This window comes from Syngnathus acus, chromosome 9 (assembly GCF_901709675.1).
Source record: "Syngnathus acus chromosome 9, fSynAcu1.2, whole genome shotgun sequence".
NCBI lineage: Eukaryota > Metazoa > Chordata > Actinopteri > Syngnathiformes > Syngnathidae > Syngnathus > Syngnathus acus.
Window position 1 is genome coordinate 4714136 of NC_051094.1, and position 24426 is coordinate 4738561.

At 44.5% G+C, this 24426-nt stretch overlaps 5 protein-coding genes across 13 annotated transcripts; 4 read left to right on the plus strand and 1 right to left on the minus strand.

The window, feature by feature from the left end:
* Positions 1 to 166: 166 nt before the first annotated feature.
* Positions 167 to 4448, plus strand: mfsd10 (major facilitator superfamily domain containing 10). Of its 2 annotated transcripts, none has more exons than XM_037258752.1 (13): positions 167 to 285; positions 1145 to 1309; positions 1506 to 1602; positions 1685 to 1788; positions 1966 to 2124; positions 2206 to 2397; positions 2707 to 2809; positions 2963 to 3074; positions 3163 to 3271; positions 3449 to 3539; positions 3620 to 3667; positions 3751 to 3840; positions 3916 to 4448. In XM_037258752.1, exons 2-13 carry the CDS (start codon positions 1157 to 1159, stop codon positions 3999 to 4001), a joined length of 1344 nt encoding a protein of 447 aa, XP_037114647.1. In that variant the 5' UTR covers positions 167 to 285; positions 1145 to 1156; the 3' UTR covers positions 4002 to 4448. The 2 variants fall into 2 exon arrangements, with proteins under 2 accessions (XP_037114647.1, XP_037114646.1); XM_037258751.1 differs by having other exon boundaries at positions 170 to 285; positions 1119 to 1309.
* Positions 4449 to 4600: 152 nt separating this feature from the next.
* Positions 4601 to 11939, plus strand: LOC119127052 (selenocysteine insertion sequence-binding protein 2-like). Of its 3 annotated transcripts, XM_037258746.1 has the most exons (18): positions 4601 to 4827; positions 5195 to 5307; positions 5589 to 5664; positions 6050 to 6122; positions 6399 to 6595; positions 6673 to 6828; positions 6901 to 7053; positions 7224 to 7310; positions 7399 to 7482; positions 7628 to 7748; positions 7822 to 7988; positions 8364 to 8496; positions 8704 to 8875; positions 8948 to 9168; positions 9417 to 9571; positions 9820 to 10003; positions 10219 to 10339; positions 11565 to 11939. In XM_037258746.1, exons 1-17 carry the CDS (start codon positions 4819 to 4821, stop codon positions 10323 to 10325), a joined length of 2208 nt encoding a protein of 735 aa, XP_037114641.1. In that variant the 5' UTR covers positions 4601 to 4818; the 3' UTR covers positions 10326 to 10339; positions 11565 to 11939. The 3 variants fall into 3 exon arrangements, with proteins under 3 accessions (XP_037114641.1, XP_037114642.1, XP_037114639.1); XM_037258747.1 differs by lacking the exon at positions 11565 to 11939 and having other exon boundaries at positions 5592 to 5664; positions 10219 to 10537; XM_037258744.1 differs by lacking the exon at positions 11565 to 11939 and having other exon boundaries at positions 4602 to 4827; positions 10219 to 10537.
* Positions 11000 to 15629, minus strand: prlrb (prolactin receptor b). 2 transcript variants are annotated; one of them, XR_005098748.1, is made up of 10 exons: positions 15483 to 15629; positions 14912 to 14983; positions 14139 to 14271; positions 13686 to 13855; positions 12741 to 12919; positions 12400 to 12541; positions 12223 to 12319; positions 12017 to 12086; positions 11325 to 11934; positions 11000 to 11251 (listed from the first exon to the last, which is right to left on the minus strand). XR_005098748.1 is itself a non-coding variant. In XM_037258750.1 (9 exons), the coding sequence occupies exons 2-9, from the start codon at positions 14973 to 14975 to the stop codon at positions 11383 to 11385; spliced, it is 1407 nt and encodes a 468-aa protein (XP_037114645.1). In that variant the 5' UTR covers positions 14976 to 14983; positions 15483 to 15629; the 3' UTR covers positions 11000 to 11382. The 2 variants fall into 2 exon arrangements, 1 of the variants encoding a protein (XP_037114645.1); XM_037258750.1 differs by having other exon boundaries at positions 11000 to 11934.
* Positions 15630 to 15852: 223 nt separating this feature from the next.
* Positions 15853 to 21785, plus strand: malt1 (MALT paracaspase 1). Of its 5 annotated transcripts, XM_037258739.1 has the most exons (19): positions 15853 to 16198; positions 16362 to 16528; positions 16594 to 16715; positions 16865 to 17012; positions 17114 to 17292; positions 17438 to 17534; positions 17611 to 17658; positions 18103 to 18126; positions 18229 to 18273; positions 18384 to 18587; positions 18651 to 18828; positions 18947 to 19018; positions 19091 to 19218; positions 19500 to 19640; positions 19754 to 19911; positions 19981 to 20106; positions 20604 to 20694; positions 20777 to 20976; positions 21649 to 21785. In XM_037258739.1, the coding sequence occupies exons 1-19, from the start codon at positions 16053 to 16055 to the stop codon at positions 21736 to 21738; spliced, it is 2364 nt and encodes a 787-aa protein (XP_037114634.1). In that variant the 5' UTR covers positions 15853 to 16052; the 3' UTR covers positions 21739 to 21785. The 5 variants fall into 5 exon arrangements, with proteins under 5 accessions (XP_037114634.1, XP_037114636.1, XP_037114637.1 ...); XM_037258741.1 differs by having other exon boundaries at positions 20604 to 20976; XM_037258742.1 differs by lacking the exon at positions 21649 to 21785 and having other exon boundaries at positions 20777 to 21086.
* Positions 21786 to 21796: 11 nt separating this feature from the next.
* emb (embigin) lies at positions 21797 to 24342 on the plus strand. The gene is made up of 9 exons (XM_037258759.1): positions 21797 to 21938; positions 22202 to 22276; positions 22365 to 22548; positions 22804 to 22886; positions 23102 to 23238; positions 23324 to 23485; positions 23549 to 23669; positions 23780 to 23855; positions 23920 to 24342. Exons 1-9 carry the CDS (start codon positions 21881 to 21883, stop codon positions 24002 to 24004), a joined length of 981 nt encoding a protein of 326 aa, XP_037114654.1. The 5' UTR covers positions 21797 to 21880; the 3' UTR covers positions 24005 to 24342.
* The last annotated feature ends 84 nt before the right edge of the window (positions 24343 to 24426 follow it).

Consider the following 24426-nt stretch of genomic DNA (forward strand, 5'->3'; position numbering starts at 1 on the left):
TCGAGGATACACTGATGTATTGGTTCATAAAAAATAAAAGATCTCGTTTTCGGTGGCGTCCGTGTGCACTACGACACGGAGCTATTCGATAGATTTTGCAAATTCCAAATTTTGGTGAACGCCACATTTCGAGTGTGTACGATGACGACACCAGTGGTGTAGTCCATATGTAAACCGACACCGCTTCCTGGTGCGGGATTTCCTCATAATAATAATGGACGTACAAAACGAAGAGTCGAGGACTATCTAAGAAGTCGGTGTTAATCAGTCAATTTACAACACAATGTAAGTATTCGAGATGCCAAATTATTTGTTGTCCGTGTGTTGTCGGCGAGGCGGAGGAAAGATGCTGAATGATGTCGGTGGAGAAGGCTCCATGGAACTTTTCCCATTCGTTTTGAGATACAAATTTGATGTATAATGCAAACAGTATTTAATTACCATTCGTTTGAGTTGATTATTAAATCACTAAAATGTTTTACGAGCATTTACAGCCTTTTGTTCTCTGGTTTCCTGAGATAATTGATCAAATGGATGCTTCACCACTTTTATTATTTCTTGTTCTTGTAGGAAGGGGAATTGAAAAAGTTTTTATCTTTTTTACACGAATGACTGGATTTATCTGAGTGTGACTGTGGAGTTAATAACACGCCGCCCATTTTGTAAACGCACAATCTGAATCTAAATTAACCTGCTCTGTTAAACTTGCCAACAGTTTGATCTTCAAGAACTTCTTGAGCTTTATGAACCACTCATGTTGGCTGACCAGCCAACACTAACTAAGCACATTGTTTGGTTTATATTTTCTTTTTCTATATTAAATTGTGTTTATATTAAAAGTATTGCTATATTTATTGGTCATTTTTTGCGTGTGCGGGAATCGGACAAAGAGTGTCTCAGTTCATTTCAATAGGAAAAATATTGAGTTTGAAGCTTGGTTGTATGAATTAAACTTGTAAGTCAAGGTACCACTGTATTCTAAATTATGTAAAATAATAATAATAATAAAGCCGTGTGGATTGAGAAGTAAGGTATAAAGTTTTACCAGTAGTTACATCAATCTCATAGAGCTTTAATTTTTCATGGCCTTTTTCTTTTCTTTTTTATTTGTTCTCCAGACCTTTTTTTTTTTTTTTATCTTAAGTCAGCGTGAAGAATGTCGGACGCCAACAAAGCATCCAAGGATGTGGCGTTGTCCTCGTCAAGGGTGATCTTTGTGGTCTTCGTCCTCTTGCTGCTGGACTTGCTCGGTTTCACCCTCATCCTACCTCTCCTGCCCTCCATCCTGGACCACTACGCGCACACTGGGGTGGGTGGGCCATCCTTTCTCGTACAGTGAGGAAAGACTCTTGATGGCATTTCAAATAAGTGTGCTTGAAAACAGTTGACACAAATTTCTTGTCAATGAAAGAGCGCTTTTGTGGCCCAATTTTTCTCGCATTTCAGTCAATTGGTTTTACTCGTCGTGTGTGTGTTGCGTGTCCTCATGATGTTTTGTGCGACAGGATGGTGCCTATCAGTCATTGCAGAGTGCTGTGGACATCTTCAGAGAGGCGCTTGGAATTCCTATGGAAAAGAAGTACAACAGCGTCCTGTTCGGAGGTATTGGAATAAATAACCCGGCTTGTGTAATAACGTGATCAGGTACAGAATATTTGCTTCATTTCTTCGCTGTGCTTTTCAGGTCTGATCGGCTCGCTTTTTTCCCTGCTGCAGTTCTTGTCATCTCCCATCACCGGAGCTCTGTCGGATCGTTACGGCAGGCGACCTTTACTCCTCCTTACGACAGTAAGCCCTTTGCTGAGTTTATTGAGTTGAGGTGTTTGCGGTCACTGTACCTGCCGATCAAAGGATGCAAGAAGTCAAATTTTACATTTTAATAAACAAACTCAATATTAATGAAGTTGAAGTGTTTAGTTTTTTTTCCAAACCAAGTTGGTCACTTAATTGTGAATGTCTATGCAGATGGGGATCATGTCTGGCTACGTGGTGTGGGCTCTGTCCCGAAGCTTCGCCATGTTCCTTTTGTTCCGAGTGATCGCAGGAGTGTGTAAGGGCAACGTCAGCCTCTGCACCGCCATCGTGGCCGATTTAGCCGACCCCAAAGCTCGGAACCGCGGGATGGTACGTGCACGCACATATACATACCTACAATGCATTTTATGCCAAGCGATGCGTCTTCCACATCTACCTTGTGTCCTGTAGGCCATGATTGGCGTGGCTTTCTCGGTGGGCTTCACCGCGGGACCTCTGATGGGGGCGTACTTGGCCGTGACGGCCAAAACCGCGGGGCACGTCTTCTTCCAGACGCCGGCCTTGCTGGCGTTGGCCTTCAGCCTCGCAGACCTGGTTTTCATTTGGCTCATGCTGCCTGAAACGCTTTCAGCGCATGCCAAGGTCAGTCGGGGAAATGCAACCATTCAGCCAACCACACTCGGTTTGATTGACAAAAGTATTTGGACACTCTTCCCTGAAAAGAAATATATAATAGCCCATTATCGCAACCTGTTCTAGCTGAAATGTTTTGTAGAAAGCAAGAGTTTGGGAACCAGGGAGAATTTCCATGTGACTTGACTTTCCGAACTCAAGTTTGTGCTTCAGTCAGAAGTTTGTGAAGCTATAATTAATCACCGCTAAATGAAAACTCTGTATGATATTGCAAACTCTATTGTTTTACGATTTTTTTTTTTTACAATCTCATTCCAGGGTTCCCATTCTGGCTTTGGGGACTTTCAAGACCTGCTCAGCCCGGGGGCCTTGTTCAATTTCTCTGCTGTCACGAGAACCAAAGATCCACCCACAGAACAAAGTAAATACAGTACCATTGTATGCACTTGAGGTCTAATGTTTTTACATGTACGTTAGTAAATTAAGAGGTAACAGATTATGGGAAATGGACTTTTTCATTTTTGTATCAAGTTCAGTTGGGCAACTGTGGCATCCTCCATAACTGTCTCGGCAGGAATGCAGAGGCTGAAAGCGTTGGGTCGGGTTTATTTCTGCTACCTCTTCCTATTTTCCGGCCTGGAGTTCACGCTCAGTTTCCTCACGCACCAACGCTTCCACTTCACTAGGTCTGCACACCATTACGCAACCACTTGTGCAAGAAATGCACCTTCTTCTTTTTTTTTTAAACAGTTTTCTCGTTTTATACTTCAACAGCATGGAACAAGGAAAGATGTTCTTCTTCATCGGCATAGTCATGGCATCCATCCAGGGCGGATACGCACGCAGAATTAAACCTGGACATCACGTCAGAGCTGTCCGCATGGTAGGAGCTTTAGTCAGAGCGTCTGGAAAATGCCTTCAATTCGGATACATGTGTTAGGGCTAATGCAGAAGTGGCAAATGTTGACGCCGGGCCATTCTTTTCCCAACTCTTTGCTTTCCTGATTTGCAGTAGTGAGCACAGAATTTGCAATGTTTCGGTCGTGTCTCCACTTTTCAGGCCATCGCCGCACTGATCCCAGCGTTTATTCTCATTGGACTCTCGTGGAACGTCACTATGCTTTACGTGGGCTTGGCGCTCTATTCCTTTGGTGAGAATAATTCACAATTGTTGCCCCACTGTAGTACTTTTTGTCGTACATTATTAGATGGATTGCTCTTTTCATTGTAGCGGCAGCAGTGGTGGTCCCGTGCCTATCAACCCTTGTCTCTGAACATGGTGAGTCTTTTTTTTTTTATTTTAAGTTAGTATGAAGGTTAGAAAACTTTTGCAATAGTTTCAATGTTCGATCCTTCCCCCAGGCACGGCCAGTCAGAAAGGCACAGTAATGGGCATCCTACGCAGTCTGGGTGCTCTGGCCAGAGCTCTAGGGCCAATTGTGTCATCATCTGGTAACTACAAGCTTCTGTCTGCCATATGTGTGTAACAAATTTGTTTTATAACCCGTTTTATTTTATTTTTTTTAGTTTACTGGCTGGCTGGGGCACAGATCTGTTTCCTCGTCACGTCAGCATCCTTTGTGATACCTCTGATTCTGCTAACCGGCGCCTGACGACGGCTCATCTCTGCTCATTGTGACACCGTGAATGTCTTCATGTTTACATCTGCTCATTTGTGATGGAGTCTCACAAGAAGAGCAACAAGGCCAAGGAGAGGAGAGGAAGAGTGTGTGTTGAAATCTTTTATACTGTACTATTTTGTCACTTTAAAAAAGTCACACACGGTTTAGGTGCCTTAAAAGAAATCTATTTTCTTCTCATTAGAATTAGTAAAAAAAAAAAAAACACTTGCCTTTTTAAAGACTAGTGAAGATTTGAGGTGAAAGTCCCAGTTTATCAAGTTAAAACTATATTTTTATTTTAAATGTTTTTATACTGTATAATCAAAGATTTCAAACAGTTAAAATGTTATCGATTTAAGATGATCATTAATGTAATAGCAAATGTACCATATCTGATTCGCAATCACTTAAATGTCATAAAGAAGATGTGACAGGTTTTTGGGACGTTTTTGTTTCATTTTACTTAAAATAAATAATTATTTCAAAACAATTATATTTATATATATGTATATATAAATAAAATCTAGGGGAAACTGAAAGGATATGTTTTTTGTATGGTACTCCGAATTTGAAGTGTTTCGCATTAAACGTAGGTGCAGTACATGGCGTTGCCTCTGCGTGTCGCCATCCGCCAGCTCAACAGCATGTAAACACGCCGTGGGTCTCGCAACGCTCGTTGCTTAGAAGCTTTGCTTGGATGATACCCGAACTAACTTCCCAATTTCAATTACGTGGACAATGACAGCACCGCGACGGACTCTAAGAGATTATACACTGGCGTGACGACGTAAAAAGGGACAACTGGAAGATGGAGAAGGTAGATAAAGGAAAGGAAAATACGGCGGTTACGTTGGGCTAGCGTGCTGGCTCGTAGCTAGCTGTAGCGTTGCTAACTTTTAAGGGAGAAAAAGAGGAGCTAAGACTAGTGGCTAAAGTGCTTTCACGAAACACAGCAAAGTTTGCTCACTTTAAACGTCAGTTCGTTTGATTTGAGAGCAAATTAAAATATTCATCACGTGGATGAGTTGACTTTCTGTCCGTTCACTAAAGTTTTGAATGAGCTTTGTGCTGATATAAACCATTTAAAATGGCTGCCAGTATACAACAAATGTAGCCTGTGAAGCATTTTAATTTATATTTGTTTATTTTAAATGATGCGTACGGTTTTATTTCCACTTATTCAGGAGGGCGAAGTGACACCTGCTGAGCCGACATGTCACTCGGGGAGGAGAACCGAGTCAGCTGGGCAACAACGCAGCAGCTCGAACCCCCACCTTTTCCAACACGAGCCAAGAGGGTAGTCGCACCCATTAAATATGGCATTGAAAAGCGTCAGTCAAACGCATAGCAGTAAAAGAAGATAGTTTTTGTGATGTTGGGCTGAAAACTGCAAACAGCAGGGCCCCCAAAACTGAACCCTGTTGAACATTTTACAACACTGGGGCGGAGGAGAATGTCGAGTAATCAAGACTAACGCAAAACGTTCTATCATATAATTTCAATGCCTAAAAAATGTAAATATGCATCATATAAATCAAATACACATCATGTTCTCTGCCTCTTGTTTTTGGATCAAAGCAGCCAGCCATGTGCGAGGCCGAACCGGAACCCTCCGTCAAACATTAATGGCGGTGACTTGTCCTGGAGAGCAAAGGTTAGTCGTCCATCCTTCGAGAGTGAAATTACACAACCAAGTAAATCTGATAGCAGCTTTCTATGGCCCAAAATGTGTTTATTAAGCGGGCACTTTTGAATTTTGCTGGATTGTGATTTCACACTTTGGGTTTGATACTGCCCCACAAAATGAGTTTCTCCATGTTTGGCTCTTGAGCCCCACAGAGTTGGGGGGATGTGGAATGGCTAATTTCAAGGAAATTAGTATGCTTCAGTTGATCATGGAAGTGTTTTGAGGACAGGATGTCAGGAAAGCACGTGGATCTGTTTTGAATTTCAGCAAAAACTTGTCCACAATGCTTTTATTGCATGTAATTGTATCTTTTAAATGAACTGTTGACTCAGAATCATGTGAACCTCCACAGGCAACAACAAACAGCAATGACCCCTTTGTTCAAACCGGCATTGTGCATAACTCAGGGAACACACAAAGAAGAGGTAATCCAGTAATTCTTATTTGTTACATCCTAATGTGTTGCTACCCAAATTGACCCGATTCAAACATTTAAAACACTAGAAGAGGTATTTTTTCACAAATTGCAATTTTGATCAATTTTATTGTTTAACCATGAATGTTAAACACGAGGTGGGTAATTTTTTTTTTTTTTTTTTTAACTGGCAGTTTTTTGAAAATCAAAGTGTCAAATTGGGGTATGAGTAACTTATCAAATGGTTTGTTACCAAGACATGATTGGATGCCTGCATTGTAAACAGGTTTTAGGGATTCCAGATCGCCGAGGATAGCAAAACCCGCCCGGGACGACTTGGCCCAATTTGAGGTGAAAATGTCAGACTTCCCGCAGTTGGATGCCGGACCCTCGCACGCTCACAAAGACAGCCAGGGGCCAAAAGCGATGGCGGAGAGACGCCGGCCTTCCTCAAAGTCAACCTGGGCCGATGTGCAACAGCAGGTACTTTGGATTAAGGATAACATGGTTTTTTTCCCCCAGCAACTTAGACTCTTTCTGTATTTTTTTATATTACACAGACAGCCATGAGAGGATCCCCGACTGTACCTGAGCTCAGACAAACCAACAGCCACATCCCCGCTAGCCCCACAAACCACCCCGCAGTTACATCATGGGCTAATGTTGCTTCTCAGCCCCCCCCAAAAGCCTCTCAGAAGGAAAAGACTGTTGTGCTGGTAAACTTGCCATTTTCTAATGCCGCTTGCTGCTTCCAACGCGACACATAGTGTTGCCTTCACGTTTTGCAGACTGAGGAAACAGACAGACAGCAGCCGGGAGAGGGAACAGCGGCAGGGAGGAAAAAACGGAAGAAAAAGAAGAAGGGAAAAGAGGCAGATGCCGCCAACATGGAAGCTGAGGCAGAACAGTCAACGGTCCAACAGGAGCCGCCAAAATTTGAGGTGAATGGCAATCATCTTGCCTTTGACTTCGATACAATTAAATGAATTTTGGTGGCTTTTGGCGATTTTAAAACGCATCAAGCGGTTGTCAAAAGGTCTGTGATGGTTTATGTTAAATAATCACCTGAGGATGTGTATTGCTAATGGAAGATTGGCCCAATATTGTTCAGGATGAAGAGGAGTTTCCGGGTCTGGCTCCAGCTCTGATTTTGTCTCATCGACCGGCAAGCAATAGGAACTCTGGAAAAGGCACTGCAGTGAGGGCCAACGCACGTGTGATCCATCAGACATTTCATACAATCTTGGCACGAACTAACTGAGAAAAAAAATGTTTTTTAAACTAAGGAAAGTGAACAGGGTGAAATGGTGCCAAACTGGGGCAAGAATGCTACCAGAACGCCACCGACAGAGGCAGCAAAGAAAGGACAGGTGAGGATTTTCCTCTCACAAATATGAAAAAGGTATTTTTAAAACATAAATAAAAAGATGCATCCTTTTAGCATACTTATTCACGTTGGGGAACAGTCAAGGTACCATTGGTAAAATAGTTATTATTTTGTTCATGAATTCCCAGAAAGCCGAGAAGACGTCCGGGAAGAAGAGCAAAGCTCCCGTGCAGTTGGACATCGGGAACATGCTGTCTGTCCTGGAAAACAAGCAGAAATCTCAGCTAGTCAAGCACAACGTCATTTCAGGTGAAATTCGCGCTCCGGGTGCAAGCCATTTGGAACATTGCAACCAGCAGTGCATTTCAATCTCGCCCTCTAGTGGTTGGAGGACTTCCTGTCATCCACAAGCAAACGGCGGTCCAGAAGAAGACCCCCAGGCAGCAGGAAAAAATTGCGCACAACCCGCTGGACTCCACAAGCCCCCTGGTGAAGAAAGGCAAGCAGAGAGAAGTGCCCAAAGCCAAGAAACCCACTGCTCTTAAAAAGGTTCTTTCAACATTTTATGCTCTTAAGATTTTATACATGCGCATTTGCAGCAAACCCCGTTTATCTGGGTGGGGGGGATATATTCAGGGGTGAGAATTATCCGCGGATTTCCGTGTTTTTTTCCGTTGAAAGTATCATTTTCGTGAATCGTGTAAATCTGTTGAGAAAATAATTTTTTATTATATATGGGGAGGAGCGGCTGGCCAGCTGGCCGGGCAAGGTTAGCCCCGCTACTTTTCCGTGCTTTTTCACATTTGCCATTCTCATCTCTCTATATTCCAGACCCACCTTTAATAGGTGAACATTTGTGTTTGTTATAACGTACTTTGTGAATACATTCTAAATGTATTTGGGCATAATTTCTGTCATCCTTAGGTCATCCTGAAAGAAAGAGAGGAGAGAAAGCAGCGACGTTTACTGGAGGAAAGAGGGGTGCTACCTGAAAACGATTCAACGGTCACCACTGATCCGGCACAAGACGAGCAACAGTGTGACGCTAATCTGACAGGTTGGTCCTCATCTCAGTTCACATTAAACATGAAATCAAAACAAACATTAACCGGGGTTTGTTTTTTTTAAATCCACTTTCCCAACATGAGCGTCCAAGTCACTTTTCTGCATGTCTTTTCTTTTCACATAAAGCTCCTTTTTGTCACTTTGGGTCATAAACCATCTTTTTGGTGAAACCCACCCATGTTCCTCAATTTCTTGTCAGACGAGGACGCCGGTGCTGTTTCGGGAAGTGACGAGCAGCCAGCAAACGAAACGTCAAGAGAGGGTGACGGACAATCCGATGGAGTGCAAGCTGATGAGCAGCAGATTATACAGCTCGACTTGTCCGTCACTGTGCCAGATCGACCCAAAATTCACAGCAGGAAGTTCAGAGAGTGAGGAGAAATGCAGCTTCTCTTCTTCTTTGCTTGTTTGTGACACATTGCGCAATGTTTTGTGGCATTCAGATACTGCAGCCAGATGCTCAGCAAAGAGGTGGACCAGTGTGCGACGTCTCTGCTGAAGGAGCTGAGCCGCTTCCAGGACCGCCTCTACCAGAAGGACCCCATGAAGGCTCGCATGAAGCGCCGAGTCGTTATGGGCCTGCGGGAGGTCCTCAAGCACCTCAAACTCCACAAGGTCAAGTGCGTCATCATCTCGCCCAACTGCGAGCGCGTCCAGGCCAAAGGTACAACTGTGTGTCCCTTTCTCAAGCTTTTTGCTTTGCATTGACACCTGAAGTCCCAGGAACATTTCGTTCTTGCTACTTTGTGGACCTAATAAGCGCCATTCAGGTCTGCTCAGACCTTTGCATGCATAAGGTCTACCAGAACTAAAAGTTGCTTGTTCTGAGGTAAAGTTGGAAGAAAATCTGAGATTTTGTTCTTTATTATGCCCGTCTATCCGATGATATCAGTGGTCCGTTCACGTTTTCAGGGGGCCTGGACGAGGCACTCCACAAAATCATCGACACGTGCCGCGAACAGGAGGTGCCGTTCGTCTTCGCCCTCTCTCGCAGGGCGCTGGGGCGCTGCGTCAACAAGATGGTGCCCGTCAGCCTGGTGGGCATCTTCAACTATGATGGCGCACAGGTCAGTGAACTCATCGTAGGAGCTACGTTCCAGACCCACCTGCCTTACCTGAAAATTGGTACTATTCAAATATAGATCTATAAAAGTTTTACCCCTCCCACATCCTTGAAGCATCTTTTATGTTTTACTGCAAAACCCATAAAATATATATATTGCTATAAATAGAATTTCAAGTGAGCAAGGATGTGACAGTCTATTTTAATTAGTATGTTGTGGATATTCAATAAGTAGCGCTTCGGACCCCACAGGACTACTACCACCAGATGATCGAGTTGTCTTCGGAGGCCAGGCGAGCGTACGAGGAGATGCTAGTGAGCGTGGAGCAGTCCGTCCAGGCGGAGTGCGGCGACGGAAACGTCTCTGAAGAGCACAGTACCGCCAAGCTGATTCAGCCCGAGGAGTCAGAGCCAGAGTCTCAGGAGCCGGAATACAGTACGTAACGTAAAGGCATCTATGTATAAAACTAAAACATGACTAAAACTAATATATACTGAACATTTTACTACAAAAAAAAAAAAAAAAAGAAAAACAAATCTGCTCGAAAAACGAATTAAAACTAACGAACTATGAAGTACTTTTTTGTACAACTTGCTGTTCTCTGACAAGGAGCCGAATGGCAGAATTCATGATGAATGCTCTCCTCCCAGGGCAGCTGTGGAGGAAGCTGCTCGAGAGGGAGTCCAGCTACAAGTCATTGAACTTTGACACGTGGCCCAGTGAATGTAATGAAGAAAATGAAGATGAGACCAGTTGACAGTGGCGACTGCGGTGAGCTTCTCACGACAATTGGACAGGATTTAATTTACCAGGTTCAATGTTCTTGCTCGGAGTGGGTGGGGGGGGGTACGTGGGGTGACTACATCATGTGATTGGTTGACTGCTGTAATTCTTATTTCCACTTGGATGTAATCATGTCGTAGTGTCAAAAAAAGATAATTTGCTGTTGACACCTGCAAAACGTTTTAAAATGTTGGGAGGGGAAAAAATGCAGTTTGTCTCCTTTAAAGTCAAATTGGCAGACGTTCCAGAAGTCAAACAATATTTAGAAGCAAGGCTAAGTTTTAAGAACAGCCAAAGTTCCTGAGTTAGTTCCTGAGAGATGCCAGACGCGGCAAAGTTTTTTGAAACCTTTCTACCACTTGCACTTATCAGCCCATCTCCAAACTAGCTTCAAATGTCAACCGGAAAGAGACATTTAGTTTTTACTTTGTAGCTCACGCCCCCCAAAACAGCAAATTTTCTTTCACTTTTTCAGGTCTTGATAATGACACTACTGACTTTCAATCGTTATTTTGAGTTTGTTTTGTTAACTTTTCTTTTAACTTCTTAGGACCAAACAAGTGGCATAACGTACAAATAATCCCGCAATATGAAGTGAATGACAAAATATTTTGCCTTTATTTGACTGCAAAAAAAGAGACACGTAATTTGTGATTTTTATTTATTAGTTGTTAAAAAAAATAATGAAACTAATATGTATACGAGTGTATGTAAAGACAGGCCATATGTGATGAAAGATTAAGATTGACTACCTATTTTCAATGATTCCAATTAATAAATTACATTTTGGCATGAGGTGACGTCCCCCCCCCCCCCCCCCCCCCCCACTCCTCTGTTACTTATCATTCTTTCCACAAATGAATGACCAAATTTCCAACCAAAAAACACAGATCAACATGAACTTTTGTGGAGCGGGATGCTGTTTGGAATGGCACCTACCAACATATGAGGATTACTTGGTGCCCCAGCACAATGTTGAGTTGGGACACCAAAAGTCTTGATACAAAAACAAATCCATCCTGTATCAACCTTCAATAGGTCGAAGACGTTTTCCCGAAAGGTGGGGTCAGGATGGCGTCTACGTATCCGTTGTCGATGAGATCGCAATCCATACGAGAGTGTGTGGGCGGCAGCTTCTTGTGACGTTCCAACTGGAAGTTCTTTTTCGGAAGCAACAGCATTTTACTGTCCACCATCTTGCTATATTCCTCAGGGACTTTCTCCGGTCCGAGAACCTCCATGTTCTCGAGGAGGACGACGTTGTCGGATGTCACGTCTTTGACTCTGGTGTAGTCCAACTCCAGCCCGGCGTGTGTCTCAATGTGCACATAGCTGCTGTGGTTTGAAAAATCACCGCAGCCATCTTCCCGGTTGACAGCAGGCGGCATCTTCAAATTCGGCTCTGCTCGGTTGTCCTTAAGTTGGTAGTCGGAACTGAAGCAGGCCGAACTCACCGCGCTCCTCTGCTGAGCCGTATGATCCGACACAATTAGGTAGTCGACCATGTAGTCCTTCCAGGCCACCGCAGGAGGGAAGTCCTGGTGGATGATCAATGCGCTGGCGAGGTCTTCGGGTTGCCCACTCTGGATGGAAAATTTGGTGTTAATTCATTTATGCTATGACTTCAATTTGGAGAGGAGCGCAGGATTATTTTGAAACAAGAACCTTGACCAACTGGAAGTCAACCCCTCGTATCTTTGGAGCCGGAACAGGCGGAAGCAGACGCCGTATCACACTGAAGAAAAACAACCACCGCTTTAGAGTATTTGTCGTCGCTTGAGTTTTACCTCCTTTGTAGTGTGGCAGGTACAAATGTGGGGTCAAGAGGCTTAGGACTGGCAAAGGGGTAGCGATATTAAGAAGAGACATACCTTTTCCTCTTCAAGACCATGAGCCAAAGTGCTGCGAGAAACAAAAAGCAAGAGAGAGCCAAAACTAACACCCAAAAGGGTTTCTCCTTCCGAATACCTACAGGAAAATAAAAGACACTTCAACTGATTGATCAATTAGTGTTTGTCTTGAGTCAAAGCAAAGATGGATTCACGCACTGTTAGGGATCTTCATGTAGGAGGCTTCGCTCCACGAACTCCAGGAGCCGTGATCCAGTCGGCACCGCACCTGGACCACAAACACCGCCCCGGGATGAACGCCGTAGAGTGTGAATTGGGTTTGTGTCCCGGCCTTATACTCCTAGAAAATGACACCACCACACACAACAGTCACAAAATGGTGGTGGAAATAAGCAGAGGAAGAACAAAAAAACATTTTTATCACGTCAGGGTTTCATTTAGTCTCTAAAATATATTGGGTCTTTACAATGGATTCTAGATTTTTCCAATTTAAAACTGGCTCAATAAGCTTGGGGAACACTGACCTAATTATTTCGTACCTTCCAGTTGTTGTTGTCTCCTACTCGTTGTTGTTCTCTGGCTCTTATCTGATATTCCAGCGTGGCCCAGCCGGACTTGATGTCCACGTCCCCGGGATGCTCCCAGCTCACGTGCAGACTCTGACTTTCAACTCGGTCCTCCGTCGAGAGCGTGACGTGTTCAGGTGTGTCAGGCTTCACTGAAATGTTGCAACCATGCGCGGCAAAACTGAAAGCCAGTTGTTTCGTCTGGCCAAAGCTTGTTTATTTTGATTTTGCCAAGTGGTTTACGTTTAAAGAAGCATCCCTCGGGGGGCCGGGACACAAATGCCCCGTTAACGCGTGCACTTCACGTTATTACAAAACCAAAAGAAAGGGATTTTTGTAATCAGATGTTCAACATGTTTAACACCCTTTACAGACCAGTTCTGCTTCATTCTGCTTGATTTCCCTTCCTTGTCACGCTGTAATTTTCCACAGTTCTTGGCAAGCTGCATGGGCTAATAAAACCACAGCAACCATTAGAGTTGACGTACACCACGATTAAGCAATCGTCAATAGATAGCAAAGTGAATGGCTGTTTGTCAAAATACTCTCCCATGATTACTTTCAGATACACCTGACATGGAACGTCGCCGATTCGTCGATTTCATTGGGGTGAGAAGTCAGTATTACAAGAAATGAATATTTTTAGCAACTTTGAGATAATACAACCAGCTTGGGATGAGAATCAGAAATGTTTGGTAAACGTTTCAAAAAGAAATTCATAAGCAATATTACAATTTTTGGAACAGGAATCGCTAAATTCTTATCAATTCCCATCTCCAAAGACATCGTGGAACATTTTGGGTTTCTCTAAACATGAGATTGTCACGTTGATTAATACTTAAGGATCAAATTAAGTGGATTCAAGACTCGCCTAATTCATCCAACTTTTGTTTTGTTTTGTTTTTCCCCAAGGCTCACCAATTTCCATCACGTCGATCTTTAAGACGTCCGAAGTGGCGTTCCCCAGGGTGTTGGAGGCCACCACTGTCAAGTAGTAGTCAACCCAAATGGACGTGTGGATTCTGTCAAAGAAGCAGGTGTTGTTTCCAGCCGAGCTATAGTCTGGACACTCGTGTGTCCCCTCCAATCTGGACAAACAATGTTGGCCATTAAAAGCAAAATTCCAGTCATCAATTGAAATGAATGAAATGATTTTGCTATGGAACTAAACGGACAAACTATAGTGTGTTAGCACACAACTTGCTTCGTTAGCGAGTTGACATTTGTAATGTATTTTACAAATGTATGTGTTACAGTTTTTTTTTTTTTTTTTTTAAATTAAAGAACAAAACAATAGTAGTCATTTATTCAATTTCACACACTTGAATATGATGCTACAACGCACGCAGACTGAAAGGGAAACCTTCTGACCGTTCTCTCTGGTAGTATAAGCGATGTGTGGTGGGAAGTCCTCCGTCGACACCTGGCTCCCACCAGCAGGTGAACGTCTCCTTCTCGGGGGACCGGCAACCAAGCAGTACCGGTTTTCCCGGTGGAGACCTGTCTGGAAACCAGTGCACGACAAACACAATGGTTAAGGTGTTTTCCAATCCAACTTTTTCCATGTGATCTTTAAACAATTAATTAGGGGTGGATATTTTTAAGAGAAGTAAAAATCAACTGGGGAAATGTGGTTGCACAAGTGCGCACACCCTCTTACAACTGGCTGTGTTTAGAGTTAACTAATCCAGTTTAAACTTATAAAAGGGTGTGAACACACCACTCCAATTAAAGTGGCTCTGATTGATGTCGTATCAAGTTCAGATGTTCTAGTAGGCTTTTTTGGTCATGTTTTTGCTTTGCAGAACAATCCTGAAGTTTAATGCTAACGCTGACTGCTATTTGGGAATGTTCATAATTGCCTCCACCTTGACTAAGGCCCCAGTTAAGGCTGAAGGAAGAAAAGAAAAAAAGCTGCTGGCACCATTGTGCTTCATTGGGAGGTATGGTCTCTTTTTGGTGCTGACTTGAGGTAAGACTATGCACGGTTTTACTTCCTCCTACTTCGAACTTTGTTAGCCTGATCACATACTTCCCCAAATCATATTCAAATGTTTTTGCAAAGCACGAATAAGAGAAAAAGGTCTCTTCTGTCAAAAGAAGCCTCGCTTTAGAACCGCTGTGACCAAAATAAACCAACTGACTGTTGCAATGGACAGCTGAAAGCAGCAACATTATGATTGTGGCCGCGCACGTGTCCCGCTTCATCCTGTCACCTGTTGGGAAAAAAAACATCAGCACACACCTTTGTGGTTAACAATGTGACTTGGCTTGTTGCGGTGTTTGGAGTACAAATAACAAGTAAAAGGCATGTGAAGGGCAAACAGGTGGCATTGTTTTGTACAATTCTGCAGAGGTGACAAAAATACACATGCTGTAAATAATTACAGATAACAGATTTTTTTTTAAAAAAGTGCTGGTCGAAGTAGAAATTCAATTTCTATTCAGCTCCTTAAGTGATCTTAAAGCAGCCAAGCAGTTCTTTTGTATTTTATTCATATTTTCATTGTTTTATGTGAAACATTGCATTTTTGAGAGAAAACAATTTTCTCATTAAATATGTTTAATTTCTCATTAAAACATTCACACTACTTCTCTGAGCAAAAAAAAAAACTTACTTTGCTTTCAGGGAGAATTTACTCAACTGTTGTATCCTTGCCCCTTGCAAAACATTCTGAATTGAATAGCAAAAGTAAATATGTCACTTTCACTTACCTCCAAGCCCGTCATGGAAAATCCAGCGCTTATGGAAAAGACAGCGCGTCGGGCACAACAATCATGCCGACGGTGAGCTGCATAGAGGCGGACCGGAACGCGGCTGGGTGAGGGGGTGGATGGGGAGGACAAGCCTCTTCTCGCCCGGCAACGCGTGGAGCGTACCTGCCAACAACCGATATCGTCTAGGAAGACAAGTGCTTGCCTCCACCCAAACCGTGCATTTTTACGACTTTATTCTACCCCTCACAATCCTAACATGCTCTTATACACACAAGTGAAATGCTTTCTCTTGCGTGTGTAAGCGTAAGAATTTTTACAGCAAGGTGGCTGACCAAAAGAAAAACCAGAGCGCAACACGACCCTGCGTCCTCGCCTTCGTTTCTGTAGTGAGTCATCTCAACGAGTGAGACGATCTTATTGTGGGTCAAAGCCAAAAGTGGGCGCGGCCGCATCACTTGTTTGATTGCTTCTTTCGCGGAAGTAACCCACTTGTCGCCTCATCTTCAAGATGACTTGTGTAACTTTCTTTTGTTTGCTCTAAAATCAACAACTCTGTGACTCGAAGTCATGGCGGCGACTCCGGAGCGGTCGGTCAAGCTCAACCCGCTCAACGAAGAGTGGAAGAAGCTGTGCGACGTTTTGGACCGAAGCCCCGGCAATGGATGGCGAAGACTCGGAGAGATTGTGGCACAGGACCGGCGCTTCAGACTCAGGTACATAAAAACCAAATACTGGTACTGGATCTGTTTTGTTGGCCTCACCACAACTCCAGAAAGAGGCAGCTGGGTTGTGTTGTATTTTTCTCTGGAGACTCAACTCCAAGCTATTCATGAGTTGATTTTCCATAATATGCCCCCTTTCGAAATGTCTCCTCAGTGCAGACAACTTGGAGATGTGCTCTCTGAAGGTCCTGCAGCCCGACGGCAGTCCGAGCCGCATGCTGCTGATGATGCTAGCGGAGCGAGGCTGCACATGCGGACAGCTGATGGACTTCCTTCGCGCACTGGCCAACGCGGAGGCCCTCCACTGCCTCCAAGCGCTGGGTACGCTCCAAACCACTCACGGTCATTTGTATGGTCAGCTTTAGGAATGACTTTTCTTTTTTCAGCCTTGCAGATCATCACCCAGCCACAATCGGTGTCGCTGCTGTGTGGGCACAACTTGCACCTCAGCTGCCAAGCTGTTGGCCATTCGCCAGTGCAGTACCAGTGGTTCAAGTCCAAGGAGGAGGTCAATCCCACCTGTTGCACTCACACCTCCAACTGGATACGGTCCATTTGTGTCACTTGTCATAGTGTCCATATGGGAAATCAACAATTCAAACGTTGCCACCTGAAGTGTTACCCTGATGTTTTTTTCTCGTGTGTGTTCCACCGCAGGTGCCAAACGGCTCCACGGCTGACTTGGCTATCAACGGCGTCCACGTGAAGGACGGCGGCTTCTACATCTGCCGTGTCAACTGCGGCGAATCCTTCCAGTTCAGTCAGTGGGCTCAAGTGGACGTCCTGGACGTGTCCGTGTCGAGCGGTGAGCCCTTGATGAGCACTGTGTGATCATGTGACCAGTGGTCACTCATACCTCTCAGCTACTGTCTATTCTTTCCATCAATTTTTCCATTTTGTCGGAAGGCTACGCCCGCCAGTCTTCGGATGATAATCTGGAGGTGGCCCTCCAGCCTCGCCCGCAGCGGCTGCTGGCCGGCGCCGCCCTACAGTTGGAGTGCGGCGCAGCGGGCTGCCCCATCCCTCACTATCAGTGGCACTGTGACGGCGTGCCTCTTCCAGGTGCCACCAGGAGGAAACTCACCGTGAGCTATAAGAGACACAATTGACTACTTCTCACACACGCCACCAAAATGTTCCCACATGCTATCATACACACTTTGGGAATGCTAACTCCAAAGAAAATTTCAATGTAGTGTTTGCCCGTTTGACTTTGCGTTTCTGCTTAAGATCCCAAACGCCACACAGGACCACCAGGGAAAGTACCGCTGCGGGATCATCAGTGGAGGCGAGAGGACGTGGACCAGCGAGGTGGAGGTCTTGATCGGTACGTCAGCCAGCCTGTTAAACGCAACTACTTCCGTAACGACATCTAAATGCTTATTTGTGTTTTTGGCTAAAAGCTCCAAGTGCGCCGGTCCAGATTTCAGGACCAATGGAGTGCTCCGAAGGTAGAGTCTTAAGGTTACACACCGTAGCTGCAATCACGTTTGAAAGGAGGCATATTGTGCAATTTAATGTATTTTGACAAATGTAGGCACTTGGGAGGTGGGGAAAATTGCACAAACCATGTGATGGGTCCACGTGGTCAGTGATACATAACCCACGACACAGGGGTGCATGGCATGAACGGAGGGTTCTTTGAGGGGGGGGGGGTCAATAAGGGAAAGGAGGGGTGAGGCTGATGTCACACACATGACCACTTTATTAGGTACACCTCGCAGTACTTACTAAAAGATAATGCTCACTGTTGATTGACACTGAGGAATTTCAGCATACAATATGTCAGTCTGAGAGCTGTTCCTAATATTTTGTGTCTATTGCTTTTACATTCCAAGTGTAAAAATAAATTCTCGTCACGCCAAGTTCTAATTGTGTTTTCTTCTCAATCCTAGATGACCTTTATGCCATTGGAGGAGGTATTTCCATTCACTATACACAAATGTAATAATTCATGTATATTCTTACATTCATCTGCTTCTGCTGCCTTTTGTGTTTTTTTTTTTTTTTTTTCTTTCAAGGTTCCACCGATTTCCTCCTAAACAGTGTACCTGAGCAACTACATGGTGAGCGTTGTCCCACATATCTGCCAAAATAATCACTTTAAAATCCAAACCAGGTGACGGTGATCATAACTCGCGTCTTTTAATCCAACTTTGTTTTTCCCCCAACACAGCAGCGGACAAGGTCGCCCTGCTGATAGGCAACCTGTCCTACCAGAACCACCCGCAACTCAAAGCCCCCATGGTGGACGTATACGACCTCACCAACGTGTTACGGCAGCTGGACTTCAAGGTGGTCTCCCTGCTGGACCTCACCGAGTTGGAAATGCGCAACGCCGTCCACGAGTTCCTGCTGCTGCTCCACAAAGGGGTCTACGGTACATTTCCGCCCGGGTCTCGCGTTCGGGACGTCGGGGTGATTGCGGGCCTCTCGTCGGCAGGCTTGCTGTATTACGCCGGCCACGGCTACGAAAACTACGGCAACAGCTTTATGGTCCCGGTGGACGCACCCAATCCGTACCGCTCGGCCGACTGCTTGTGCGTGCAGAGCATCCTCAAGCTGATGCAGGAGAAGGAGACGGGCCTCAACGTCTTCCTGCTTGACATGTGCAGGAAGAGGTGAGTCCTTGCCAAAAAAAAAAAAAAATCATGAGCCACTATGTAGCGGTGGGGTTCACAATCTAGTCAATAAATCAGAGTTGGACACCTTGACCAGCAATCAAACCATCATTTCCAGGAATGTCCATGACGAAAGCACGCACAATGTCATCTTGAGGGTGACCGCTAACATTGTCTTTGGATACGCCACGTGAGTGTGAATCTCCCTCACGTTTCCCCATAGGGGGATAAAAAAAAAAAGTAAAAGTTGTGTTGTGGAAAGGTGCCAAGATGCTGAAGCTTTTGAGCTGAGCTCCAGCGATTTCACCAACGGCGTCTTTGTCAAGTTCTTGAAGAAACGCCTGCTGGATGACGAGAAGATCACCGTGGTGCTGGACAGAGTCGCCGAGGGTAAGGAACATCCCATCAGAGGAATAAAAGAGCACTTTTTTTAAAGACCGTTATAAATATTGAAATGAGTTGCAGGGCTTTATTTCGACAAAAATAGTGCTTAGCTGCCATCTTGTTGCAACTGTAGGGAATTATGAAGCTTTTTAGGGGCAGGGCTTCATCTCATGTCACTAAAACCTGTAAAATATTCACTTCAACTGTTCATTATTGCGCGGGTGTACCTAATGAGATGCTCACTGAGTGTTGAGGCGACGAAGCAGTCTCTTCCTTGTCATGCGCAGACATGGGCCAGTTTGACGCCACCAGGGGTAAGCAGGCGCTGGAGATCCGCAGCAGCCTGTCCGAGCGGCGGGCCCTGACCGACCCGGTGCTGCCCGGTGCCGCCGACCTCCCCCACAGTCAACAGTGGGCCAAAGCCCACGGTGAGTTGTCACTCAGGGTGGCGTTCCGTATTGCTTCAACTCAATTCTAGTTAATGCGACGCATCGGCATAGCGTGGAGTGAGCGGCCGTTGATGTGACTTTGGCGCTTGCAGAGCTTCCAGAGAGCATGTACGTGGACTTTGAGTGCGGCGCTCAGATCAAGTTGGGCTTCGCTGCCGAGTTCTCCAACGTTCTGGTTGTTTACACGCACATCGTCAGGAAGCCCGCCGAACTCTCTACGTGTCAGGCGCACGTCACCGACTTCCCTCAGGTCGCGAAGCGCACAAATGAAGGGAATCTTTGACAAGTCAGTGCCTCAGGACCGTACTCGCCTTTTCAGGAGCTGGACGTGGACCCAAAGGCAATGAACCGGAGCACCCCGGAGGACACTGGTGTCTACCTGCTGTCCAGCCACCTGCCGCATCATTGTCTCTACACCAGACTGTGCTCACTACAGAAGCTCAAGGTGAGTTAACCACTTCCTGTCGCAATTAATACTGGATTGTGTCATACTGGACGAGTTTCACTAAAAGGATCACTAAAGATCTTTGGTGCGAGAAGGAATGATACCTAACACTGCATTTGTAGTTGCTCACTTATAGAAAGGATGTTTAACCACAAATGGTGCACAGCACATGTAGACAGACAAAATAATAGTAGTAATACTCACAGGCATACATTCTTTATCCTTTGCATAAAAGAACTAATATTACTGCTGGCAATTTTGACTGGATAATGCAAATATCTGTCTTATACTGCCCTCTGGTGGCCAAGGCGCACTGAACAAATTCTTTTTTTCCCCCCAGTGGCAATTCCTAACAAATGACTAAAATAGAGCAAGTTTGTAAAAAGTGCAAAGGAATATCAAATCCAACTAAAGAAAAGAAAATGCTACAAAATGCCACGCATAGCTATAGAAAATGATGGGCTGTGATCCAATTGGCCTTATGTCTTGTCCACCAGGATGATCTGGTGTTCACCGCGTGCCTGCGGGGCGCCTCGGCAGCCATGGACGCCGACGACAGTGTCTCTTGGACTGAGAACGTCAACATCGGCAAGCCGCTGATCGCCCGCCTGGACTTGCATCAAGCCACGCGGCAGAACAGCTGCCTGCTGACGTGCCCCATGCCCCACAGCCCCACGGCCCACTACAAGCATCCGGACCAGGACCGCAGCCACCAGCATCACCGCCTTGACGTTTCCGTGGGTGGGCGGACGGTGGCCGAAGGTGTGGCGGCCTACGGTTCCAGCATCCCTATCGAGGCTAGCGACGACGTGGATGAGCTGCATACAGCGTTCATCGAAAGCCTGCAGCTCCAGCGGTCCTGATTCGCTGGTAACTGCATGACTGTATTATGCTGACACCTGGTGGCCAAAAGAGCACACCAGTAGCAACGGCAATAAAACAATGAAATCAACTGTAGCATTAAATTATGAAGCACAAACGGTTTAATTCTTTAGATTCTGTTTATGTTATTACTCTTATTTTTTTATTAAATATAGTGTACAGTTTCATTTATTTCAATGAGAAACAATAATTTGCGATAACAGGGTTTACGAGCATAGTTCTGAATGAATTAAGTTAATAACTCAAGGCAGCGTTGTATTCCTATACCATCTTTATGCTGATCTCCTAACACGTACTTTGATCGATTGAAACCATTTAAAAATCTTATTTGTGAGGTATCGGGTTTTTTTTTATTTTTTTATCACGTTCTGAAAATTACACATGAAAGTATTCCCAAATCCTACAGAGACATTTTCTGTGGACCTGTGTTCACATTTCTCAACTGACCCATTACAGCTATTCTCATATTATATTTGAGGTGTTTTTTTGTTTTTTTGAACAGGCCAATTTCAGCACCGCTTAAATATAAATGTGCATTAATTATTGATCCCTGGGGTATATTAACTAAAACATATCACAGATGACAGGAGTTATGAAATAATTGACCTTGTACTGCTGCGCTGTGAAATGACTTTAGCTGTCATTCCTCTCCTATGACAGGACCAGCATGAAATATTAGCTCGCACACTCAACATTAAAATGTCAGCCTGTGGGACGTGCCCCTCCCTCTCCGGCGACAGAGCAGCCTGACTCGAACGGCCGCGGGCTGTGAGCTGACATCACGGCGGAGGCGTCACCGTGATGCAGCAGATGCTGAGGGGGAGGGAACAAGAAAGAGCCGCTCCGTTCTGCAAGAGAGGACCCACGGAATATCATCATCGTCCTCCTCATCATGATGCCGGCCTCCTGGATGCTTCTGCTGCTGGCCTGCTGCGGACACGGCAATCCAAGTATGTATGCTGGTGATGTTCAGTGTGAGCGCGTGTGTTTACTTCTTGTCCTTCGAGTCACCTGGTGCAGAGAAACCATCAGTGTTTTTTTATGCAGTTTTAATGCTAAAAAGAAAAATGCATTATATAATGTAAAGTATTTTGTATATAACAGATTTTTTCAATAAATGGTTTTGCTTGATGTATATTTTGTATGTAATTTTAGTTTTATTAGCTCGCAAATGACAAACTGCAATCTGTGTACCGAACATATTTTTTGTCAGAGAGTGTCGGCCAGATGCTGCCCGCGGAGCCTGGTGGTGATTTGCCGTCCGATGTGCGGAGTGTCTTCCTTAAAGGTAAAAAAAAAAAAAAAAAAAACACCAGAAAAAAACATAAATATTGTAGTAGTGTGAATCTTTTTTTAAAATGTTTTGTTCAACACAGATAAAAGCCACACGGACAAAATGGAAGTGTCGAGTCCCGTCAATCTGACGCTGCAATGCACCTGGACGGACAACGACAACAAAATGGACAACATCACTGGATTCTGGAGAAAAGACGAGCGAGATATTGACAACAGTCACGTGACGCTGCGGCAAGAGAAGCAGCAGTTTCAACTCCAAAGAATGTAAGAAACTTTTTACCACCTCTAAAAATATCATTTGCTCTCCAACTAGCACCGTAATGATCCTCATTAAAATAGCACTGAACTCATCTTAATGGTTCTACGCGAAGGATGAAGAATACATGACACTGTGACATAATTGCTCTCTACACATTTCACCGTTAGTGATCAAAAGTGTTTCAATAAGTTGTGCTGTGGGCCGGGCAAATTGATTGTTAACAAATGCTTTTATATGGTGTCCATATCTTGCCTTCTGAGGTTCATCATTAAAGATGAAGAAAGTCTAGGGAATTACTCGTGCGTGTTTGGAAATGAAGCAAAGGTTGACTTCATTTTGACAGGTGAGTTTTTCCTGAGAAGTGCATTTTCACAATAAAAATCCCCAAATTAAGGAATATTTTACCTCGTTTAAAACATTCCAATTATTTTACTTTTCAACACTTCCATGGCTTTTAATTTCCATTTCAGCTCTTTAGCTTTCATAAGCAGTTTCTACTTGCATTCTCCAATTATGACGATGATGATGTTGGCCATTTTTTGGGCACTTGTCCACCAGTGCCGCACATGGGCGACGTGCGGGACAAGCCGGTGGTCAGCTATGTTGGCGATTCTGTGGTGTTGCTATGCAAGATGGATGACAACAAGCCCAAACCCAAAACCTGGTTGTGGTTTAGAGCCAACGGCACTGACAAGGTGTGCAACAAGCTTATTAATATTTGTATTCTTTTTGTTATTATTAATTCATTTTAATATTATTATAAATTTTCTCTTGTTTTAGGAGCAGATCGACACTGTGACGGAACCTCAAAAGTATCAAATGAAAAACGACGAAAAATCCACGAAGCTGCACGTGTACAATCTGACCCACGACGACTCGGTTCTGTTCTACTGCAGTGCTGTGTTTGCCATCGGCGCGGCCGTCAGCCACCTGGAGCTGAAGGTAAGTCGCATGACCACGAACGACTAGTGACGAGGAGTATTTCATTCGGTCTGTGCTTAAAAGGTAATCACCATTTACGAGCCATTGAAGCCCTTTGTCGCCATCGTGCTGGAGGTCCTCGTTCTAGTCACAGCCATCTTGCTCTTTGAGAGTAATCGGTCCAAGAAGGCCCAAGCGCAAGACGGTATGTAGGATCGGGTACACATATGCCACCTCATGAGGAACATTTACTTTTCATCATAACGCAAGTGGCGGTGGTGCATCGGGTGTGCTTAATGTAATGACCACCATCAGCCTCGGGGGACGAGGTGGCCAACGCCGAGGCGCCGACCACGAACGCCGAGCCCCCCACCACCACCACGGTCACCACGTGAGTACCCACAATGCACTGCCTGACTCTTGTGCAGATGTTGAGTTTTGTGACCTCTTCTTAGGCCGTCGGGAGAAAGCAACGGATTGGACGAAAACCCCTTGGCCAGGCAACGAAACGTTGAAAATGTCGCTCAACAAAAGCAATAAATGACTTGTGGATTTGATTACTATAGCTCCAAATCCAACACGTAAACTCTAGCATTAAGCAGTTTTTTTCAAACAGACAAATGGCAATAACCGCACCTTACAATGCTAAGGTGCCGAACACATGGTGCAAATCACTAAAAGTAGTGCTTAGGTGCTGTGGTATTTGAAGTAATACAGGTGTTAGCACTCATATTTTATTAACATAGGATGTCCCGTGTGTCAAGGTGCACTGTACTGTATTGTAAATGCACTTTTTGTTTTCCATTGAGAATATATATCTGCCAATATTTAATTGACAGTTTTTGTAAACACTGTCATTAAAGTCAATGTGTAACAAATAAGGTTTCTGTCCATTTTTATACAGGATGAATTTATACAAGTAATTTCATAACGTGCATTTTGTTTTATGAAACACTTATTTT

Coding starts and splice junctions, on each gene's coding strand:
- mfsd10 (XM_037258752.1), top strand. CDS start 1,157: ATGTCGGACGCCAACAAAGCATCCAAGGATGTGGCGTTGTCCTCGTCA. Junction 1,603..1,684: donor CAACAGCGTCCTGTTCGGAG/GTATTGGAATAA, acceptor TGTGCTTTTCAG/GTCTGATCGGCTCGCTTTTT. Junction 3,075..3,162: donor CAACGCTTCCACTTCACTAG/GTCTGCACACCA, acceptor ATACTTCAACAG/CATGGAACAAGGAAAGATGT.
- LOC119127052 (XM_037258746.1), top strand. Junction 5,308..5,588: donor TTCCAACACGAGCCAAGAGG/GTAGTCGCACCC, acceptor TTTGGATCAAAG/CAGCCAGCCATGTGCGAGGC. Junction 9,572..9,819: donor TCAACTATGATGGCGCACAG/GTCAGTGAACTC, acceptor CGGACCCCACAG/GACTACTACCACCAGATGAT.
- prlrb (XM_037258750.1), bottom strand. CDS start 14,975: ATGAAGCGGGACACGTGCGCGGCCACAATCATAATGTTGCTGCTTTCA. Junction 14,272..14,911: donor TTCAGCTGTCCATTGCAACA/GTCAGTTGGTTT, acceptor ACTGGTTTCCAG/ACAGGTCTCCACCGGGAAAA. Junction 13,856..14,138: donor TTATACTACCAGAGAGAACG/GTCAGAAGGTTT, acceptor TTGTTTGTCCAG/ATTGGAGGGGACACACGAGT.
- malt1 (XM_037258739.1), top strand. CDS start 16,053: ATGGCGGCGACTCCGGAGCGGTCGGTCAAGCTCAACCCGCTCAACGAA. Junction 16,199..16,361: donor GACCGGCGCTTCAGACTCAG/GTACATAAAAAC, acceptor ATGTCTCCTCAG/TGCAGACAACTTGGAGATGT. Junction 19,912..19,980: donor ACGTCACCGACTTCCCTCAG/GTCGCGAAGCGC, acceptor TCGCCTTTTCAG/GAGCTGGACGTGGACCCAAA.
- emb (XM_037258759.1), top strand. CDS start 21,881: ATGATGCCGGCCTCCTGGATGCTTCTGCTGCTGGCCTGCTGCGGACAC. Junction 21,939..22,201: donor CTGCGGACACGGCAATCCAA/GTATGTATGCTG, acceptor ATTTTTTGTCAG/AGAGTGTCGGCCAGATGCTG. Junction 23,239..23,323: donor GAGCCAACGGCACTGACAAG/GTGTGCAACAAG, acceptor CTCTTGTTTTAG/GAGCAGATCGACACTGTGAC.